The 8,146-nt window shown below is 32.5% G+C and overlaps 1 protein-coding gene across 1 annotated transcript; it reads right to left on the bottom strand.

Annotated features, from left to right (window-relative positions):
* Positions 1-450: 450 nt before the first annotated feature.
* On the bottom strand, positions 451-4,704 carry LOC106753112 (alpha-soluble NSF attachment protein 2). Its single transcript, XM_014634904.2, has 10 exons — positions 4,540-4,704; positions 3,962-4,123; positions 3,458-3,507; positions 3,271-3,343; positions 2,723-2,802; positions 2,308-2,459; positions 1,702-1,861; positions 1,570-1,617; positions 1,227-1,307; positions 451-758 (listed from the first exon to the last, which is right to left on the bottom strand). Exons 2-10 carry the CDS (start codon positions 4,104-4,106, stop codon positions 678-680), a joined length of 870 nt encoding a protein of 289 aa, XP_014490390.1. The 5' UTR covers positions 4,107-4,123; positions 4,540-4,704; the 3' UTR covers positions 451-677.
* Between the last annotated feature and the right edge of the window lie 3,442 nt (positions 4,705-8,146).

Genomic DNA, 8,146 nt, shown 5'->3' with positions numbered 1-8,146 from the left:
AAACATATTCCTTTATTAAAATTATACGTGTATAAATGGGCTGATTAGTTGACGTTAACATGAATATAAGCCAAGTATATATAAACAATTCATTTTAATTCTTCTATATATAAATTTAATATGTTAGTTCACAAGGTCTAAATTAATAACTAAAATAAATTTCTAAACATATATAAATTAAATTCTTTTAATGGTCACATTATAGAATTTATTTAATTTTTCTTCACAGTATATCTTCATTGCTATAAAAAATTTATAATTATGAATAAATCTTTATTATGTTTTTCGAAATGTAGATACCAATAACATAAACGATTAGGAAAGCCAATAATTTTAGGCATAAGTTGTAAGTTTTACCAAATAAAATGAAAAATATGCAGAGTTATTATTTTAAGATTTTAGATTTAAGTTGCTTTATTAGTGCTAAATTTTGCGAATCATTCAGAAGTATAGGGTCGTGTAACAAACAATTACAATCTGTTACAAATAATATATTAAAAACTCATTTCTTGAATTCAGTCAGACCAAATCAATATTGAAACCAAAGTACACTCAAATCAAAGCAAGGACACTCAGTAAGTAGATGTGTAAAATGAACAACTGAACAGACATGCATGGTACATCTGTAAATTATCAAACAATAGGTCCAACCACCAAAATAGTGAGAGAGGTATACTTCAAGTAAGATCATCCTCCTCAAGTTCTTTCGCTTTCAGCTTTTCCTTCACCCTCAAAAGAAGTGTAGTCTTCCAAGAATCCTACACAAGTCCATGGGCAATGTTCATGAGCAACGGAAATGGAATGAAAAAGAAAAGGAAATTAAAAATCAAAATGTGACAGACAAAACAAAAGAAACAAATTACAACTTTTCCTTGGTTTTCTATTGACGTATAGAAGAATCGACAGGGAATTTGTAGAATTTGATGAAATGAAAAAAGTGTAAGCTCAAAACAACTACTTCAGAAACACTACTGCAACTCATCGCTTTGACTCTTTAGTTGAACATTTTATTATGGCCAAAAACAAAAAATACTTTACGCATAGCCACATGTTGACACGGTAAAATCCAACCAAATTGGTAACACGTATTAGTTTAGCAATGGAAACAAGACTGCCTAAATTCAATACATAGAATGTGTGAGCTAATGAAAATATTATAGTGTGTGTGTCTGGAAATATCTTTTGTTAAACACCAAGTACTCCTATTTTACAACTTTTGGACTTACCAGTGGGGTCATGCTATCAAATTCCTTCACAGCATCAGTGAACTTCCCGACATCTTCTTCATCAATAGCAGCAGCAATATCCTACCCACCAGGATTGAAAAAGAAAGTGTCAGTATTATATGTGGCAAATGTATGGCTGAATCAGTAAAAAAGTATTCATAATAATATATATATATATATATATATATATATATATATATATATATATATACATATACATATAATAAGTACCAAAACATAATAAAACATATGCAGAAGGCAGTTCGAAGAAGTCCACATATTCTATATATAATCTACTTGTCCATTAAAATTTAATAATGAAACTCCAAAACTAGTCACCTACCGCCAACAATCTACACTCTCGTGTTCCTGAAAATGTTGGATCCAATTCCTGCAAAATATAATACATATCCAAAAAATTGAGCAACTAGTAATATGTCCAGTATCTAGATTCAAATTATTGAAAAACTTAGACCTGATATCGTTCCAATGCATTGGTTATAGCAACAAAGTCCCCTTTACAGAGTTGGCAGATGCCAGCATTCAGCAGGTGTCCTTTAACACCGTACTTCAATAAATTGTTGTTGAGGGATTGACGAGCTATGTCTTCGTAAATCTCAATTGACTTTTGATATCTGAAGATTATCAAATGGAAACAGTTAATATTCAATTTAACATAGCAAGAAGGTTCGGTTAAAGTTCCTTCCATTTAAAAAATAAAGTTCCCGTTGTAATTAGAGCAAATCATACACAATAACATGTGACCTATATCAGATACAGCAATGGACTGATTTTTGTTCGTTTCATGTACCTAAGTTAACATATTATGAATTGTGGAAAGAAACATGCAAGAATTCTATTAAGATAATAGGCCATTCCAATAAATTCTCAGTGACCTAAGCTAATGCTAACCAGAGGAGAGTAGGTTGAAAAAAAAAAGGAACTTAAAAAAAGACCCGAAAGATGACTTAAAAAAAAAATACTTAAGTTCTAACCAATTAAAGAATGAATCTAAGTTGAAATATAAACCGTCATCAATATAATAATATAGATACAATATACAGAATATACAAAATCTTACTGTTCTAACTGAGCAGCAAATTGAGCAACTTTTTGTTTGCATTGGTTAGCAGTAGTTGTCACCTCTTCATTTTGAAAAAAATCAGCTGATTTTTCATAGTAAACAAGAGCCTGCTCAATATTCTGTTCAGACTCATACAACTCAGCAATTTCCTGTATTTAATTTGTAAACAAGTGAAACCAAGTTAAAACAAGATAACAATAACTAAGTAAACTCGTACACTTCAATGCACTTGATTTACAGTCGATTTCCATAAGCTGAAATATGAATAATTTATAAACGATACCAAGGAGAAGGGGTACCAATACATTATATACCACAAATAGCCGAATATGCGTTTTCTAAATATTATGAAGCAAAAATGTATGTGTGTGCATGCATTTGTGCGTGTGCACACGCATGTGTACATGTTTACCTTTAAATATCTAGCAGCCATAGAGAGTCTTCCAATGTCACAGAAAAGGTTTACAGCACGGTTTAAGCATGATATAGCCTCTGTGTTCAAAGAGAGAAAATTGAACTTTAGTAGTCTTCTAACTAATTCGAGTGAGGAAGAACTAAGGTAGGCTAAATCAGTTTTTATTTGCTTCTGCTTAGGATTATAAACATAAGTTCCAATCTAATAATTGAAACAAATAACAAATCAAAATATTGCTATCCAACATGCCAGTTAATTTTAATATGCCTTATACAAAAGATAAAAGTATGAACCCTACTTAGAGCTTATAAATACAAAGTCGGTCTTTTATTTATACATATGGAAAGATTGAACAATGAGATATAACAAATATGTTTCACATATCATTTGTCCAAGCATAAATGCAGCAACTGATTTATATGATTTGCATTGATGTCAATATAGAGAAATATAGAGTCTAAAAGGAATTGGCCTTGCTATGGGGAAGCATGATATTTGTTTAAATCAGAAATCACAAACTAGAGAGAATCTTAGTGCATGCATACCATTTATATTAGTTTTCTTGTAGCAATGTGCAGCATCAACATGGGCCTGTGCAGCTTCATGCTTGCTTTCCAACTAGAAAGAAAAGACAAGACAACAATGTCATTGCAGGCTCCATAGAGAACTAAAGGATGCAAAAGAGATTCAACACTATAAACCCCACCCAAAAACCCCAACCCTGAATGATACCTTCAAATGGCAATTTGCTAACTTTAGGTATGTCCCTCCAGCTCTGTCCCCTGTAATACCACAGAATAGATCAAATCAAGAACAACAAACAAAAGAACTATTCGCTATCCCATCCTTAATTATAAAGTCAGTAACATTCAACAAAATAAAGCGAATAAAAAGTTATCAATGTAAAAGTGAAAACAGTCACAACATAACACAAAGAATATGGTTAATCAGTTGATCATAGTATCAACCACTTGTTCTACAACTCTAATTTTTCTAGTCGAGTAATTGATCAAATGGAAAAACAGGTCAAAACTCTATCCAGTAAAATCAGATAAAAACTAATTGATTAAGGAGAGTTCAGCATCCGGAATCGGAAATCGAACACCTAGAACCAACACTCGCCGATTCTACTAACAATAATAAAGTTATCGTCTGTGTCTAAGTTAATCATCGTATAACTGTAAAACATAATGAAATTAAAAAAAAAAAAAAAAAGTAGAGAGAAAGAGAAAAAACATGATTTGGCGAGCTTGAAGGAATTGGCGGCTTTATCGAAGAGATCTGCAGCATCCTCGTATTTGGAGCCAAACAAGCCCCAGCCACTGAGCTTCTTCTCAGCTTTCTTCTCGAATTCTTCGGCCTTCGACAGCTGATCCGCCATTTTTCCTCCGATCAAAACTGATAGCAATGGATTAATTAAGAGAGTTAGGAAAGTTGCAAAGAATCAACAGCTAAAGAAGAAGACATAAAAGATATTATATTAGACTGTGTTGACCACCAAGTCCAAAACCGAAACCGCAAAACTAAGAAACAAGAAAAGCAGCGTAAGGATGGGTTAAGGAGAATTATCAATTTTCCCTTTTCGTGAAAAATCGTTTCCTTAATAGCTTTTAGACAAGTTTGGGCTTTTTCCTTCCATGGTACACATAATTTCCGAAATCCTATTTTCGGATTAGGGTTTCTCTTTTTCAGTTCTTGGATAGCATGAAAACATAAAATTATTGTAAAAAGGAGAACATATTAATCCCTTCCAAAGATCTATATTCAGATTACATTTGTGGTGTGTGAAGTGAGAGTGAGAGAATAGCGTGTACCTGAGTTCTGGAGATAAATTCGTGAATAAGTGTTTCGGTGCAGGTTTTGTGCAAGAACGATGCTGTGGAAAAGTAGCAGAGCAGTGCCGCGTGATCGAATGCAGGAAGAAAAAGAAAGGGGGATAAGAGCATTGAAAAGAGGTGCTGTGGAAAGACCAGGTGAGGGAGAACAGAGAAAAATATTACTTGCAAAATTTGAAAACTCATAAGCGTAATTATGACATTTCCTTACGTTTGAAGGGAGTGCAGGTTGGAATTTGTTGGGGTGCACAAAGCAATTTAGCGACGTTTGATAAGAATTTTTTCTCACGACCTTATATTTTCCTTCTACACCCCATGTATACATAAAAAATTTTCTTACCTTCTAGTTTAGAGATTTTTTTTAAAATTTTACACTTTGAAAATTTGTGAGATTGTGCAACTCTGATTGCACATCTCAAAAGTGAATGTATATATAAAAAATAATTTCAAAATTCATAATATAAAAATCATTTTTAATTTCTAAATTATATTTACAAGTATTTTTTTTCATAAAGGAAAACTTTCAAAAGTTATACCATCTCAAAATATCTTTTCATAAAGAAAAGCACCCCATGTTACATGTTAAATTATCCTCTTTTACTCTTTTATTTCTTAAAGCACCCCATGTTATTTATACTGGACTAGTCTATTATTATAATAAAATATTATTTGTTATGTTTAATGATTAACCAGCCTACCTTTTATTATACAATGAGTATCAGGACTTATTTGGTAAGAATGTGATAGATATGATAATAATGGGAAGTGGAAAATATTGTTTAATATATATATATATATATATATATATATATATATATATATATATATATATATATATATATATATAACATTATAAATTTATTTACGTATATAATAATTATTTACTTAAACTATTAAATAATATATAATCAATAAAAGTAAGAGGTTTTTGGTTTTTGAGTTAGGTGGTTACATATAGTTTATAAAGTCAGTCAATAAAATTTTGTTTAGATCATGAACATGAATTTTGGATGGTTTCTTTTATTTGGTGAGTTTTCTTCTTTTAATTATATAATTATAATTTTTTTTTGTGCATTCTCATCTCATATATCTTGTTGTTAATAGTCATAGACGATTCTAAGTTGTTTAGTATACCAAGTGTGTGACCAAAATATTTAAGGGCATCACAAACTTATTATTACTTCAAAATTTTGTGGTTTAAGAGGTCACATTTACCATACAGGATTACCAACAGGATTACCAACACATAGTTATTTAGCAGACTGAGATATTGTTTGTTAACGAAATTAATTAGACAAATTGCTCCACCTACATAGAACGGTCATGCATCACCACTCATTGAATCAAGAAAGACCTCTTAGTTTGTCAATACTCACTTTGTCTGGACGTGATAAGTTTTTTCGTATTTAGTCAAATTAAGCCACAAGCTCCACTTCTAGCTTGTCCTTACGTCAGTTCTTTCAACTTTTAGCCTTACGATCGTACTCTCCTTAAAACCCAAAGACTTTGATTTTTTTATAAGGTACCAGTAAAGTCATAAAAGCAACATCCACTAATCCATTGTTGGTATTTTTTTATGGTTGAGACTAGGATGATATCTAATCATCTTTGAGCCTTAAACTTTCAATGAGCTAGATAATATTATTTATTGTCACTACCTCTACGTGTTAGGATTGGGTAATTTGTGCGTCTATTGCCTTCCATGGTAGCCATTTCTCAAGCTCCAAGTCTTGAACCAAACCCTAATTCTTTGTCACATTTCATCACCATGGTAGGCCATTATCCTACCATCAAAAGTTGATAAGGCGGAAATTCGAATGGTGCATTGTCAACACAAGAGTCGTGCAATTCAACAAGTTATCATGAATAACCAAAGTAGTAGGCAGAGCTTGTGTCGATCTTTTATGTAATAAATGCATCATTTTCAGAAGTTAGGATTTGTTGCACGTATTAGCTCTAGAATTACTATGATTATTTAAGTAGTAGATACCATTAAATAAACTATAATTGATTTAATGAGTCATTCGTAGTTTCACACTCTGAATTAGTTCATACTTACACATGCATGGCATAGTCTTTGAGACAAACATATGACTTCTGTCTAGAAGAACCATGTAGCATTTGTAGTTGACGACCAAGCACTAGCCATGCCACGTGTTGTGAACAACAATGTTGCACACTTCCCATACACATTAAGGGCAAGGTTTCGTTCATCTTAAAAAACCGGTTACATCCTTAAGTGTATTATTTCCTTACTCATTTTTTTTTCTAAGGAGGATATTGGCCAAGAAGGTTTTAATAAGGCACTTCATCAATAAAATAAAAAGTTTCTACCTTCACCAATGAACTCTCTTTGAATATTCTATAGGCAATTAAGCAGTGCCTTACCACCCACCTAGGTGTTCCTAGTCGAACCTTGCAAGCATTTCCCTGTCGCATACTAATGTGGTCATGGTTAAACCATTCATGCAACTCCTTATCGCCTACCAAGGCAATCCTGATCGAACCATTCATGCATCTCCTTGTCGCCTACCAAGGTGATCATGGTTGAACATTTCTTATAGTCTTTTGTCGTCTACCAAAGCGGTCATGATCGAACCTTTCATACAGTTTCATGTCACCTACCTAGGCGCTCTTAGTTGAACCTTTACAATATCCATGTTAAGGACTTCCATTATAACATGACAACTACGTGGCAAGAAGGAACATTCATCTCAATCATACATATATCCGTTATTCAAAGTTTAGAAAAAAAATTACAAGTTATGAAAACATTGAGTAAACAAATGGTAAAAAGTGTTATCCATTCATATCAGTCCATGATGGATGTTTTATACAACTTTTGGTCTTAATATATTCAGTTGTAAAAAAAAAAAAGGAAAGTAACAAAATAAACTACAAATAACTACAACTTTTAATTTATTACTTGGCCCCATCCTCATGATCGTCATTCTCCTCATCTTTGTTCGAGGGTCGGTAGTAATTGAAGGACTCACTCTTACGGTCTCTCCTTCAGACGCATCATCATCAACATCTTCAGTCATAATAGTCTTCTTCATTGCTTTAGCAACTGCTATCTCGTCTACATTCATCATACGACCTTCAAAGTTGTCTGTTTACACCAAACCTCACATCCTTAAAATAAACCTCTTGATACAAGAACTTGACCTGTTTGATTGCTTTATGAAATCGTTGTATATATTTCTATAAGCCAACCATGTCGGTCTCAAGCCTTGCTCGAACTTATTTCTCTTCAACAACCTCCTTCTTTAAGGCATATATTTCTATACCTATCTAAAGATACAAATTTTCTTTGCAAGATGATTATCAAGTACCAATATCATGATCAACAAGCCAAAAATTGAAGACCAACTACCGATACTTGATACGTTGAAACTCTTTGCAAACCTTTAACATATAACATGTAAAGCCTTTTGGACAGGTGTATTATGTGTGATCGAGTACCTCTTTGCCATACCAGTATAGGACTCGTTTCTAGACGAATACATGTCAAACTACTAAGTTGACATGTACTCGGCCCATCCTTATTTAGAGAATACAATATCACACAAGATACTTAATCACC

Source organism: Vigna radiata, unplaced genomic scaffold (genome assembly GCF_000741045.1).
Source record: "Vigna radiata var. radiata cultivar VC1973A unplaced genomic scaffold, Vradiata_ver6 scaffold_234, whole genome shotgun sequence".
NCBI lineage: Eukaryota > Viridiplantae > Streptophyta > Magnoliopsida > Fabales > Fabaceae > Vigna > Vigna radiata.
This window is presented reverse-complemented; position numbering and strand designations above follow the sequence as displayed.

Excerpts from the sequence above, each read along its gene's own strand:
- LOC106753112 (XM_014634904.2), bottom strand. The coding sequence starts at position 4,106 with ATGGCGGATCAGCTGTCGAAGGCCGAAGAATTCGAGAAGAAAGCTGAG. Across the intron at positions 1,862-2,307 it reads TTTGCTGCTCAGTTAGAACA|ATATCAAAAGTCAATTGAGA; the intron begins GTAAGATTTTGT and ends GATAATCTTCAG. Across the intron at positions 1,308-1,569 it reads GAGAGTGTAGATTGTTGGCG|GATATTGCTGCTGCTATTGA; the intron begins GTAGGTGACTAG and ends CCTGGTGGGTAG.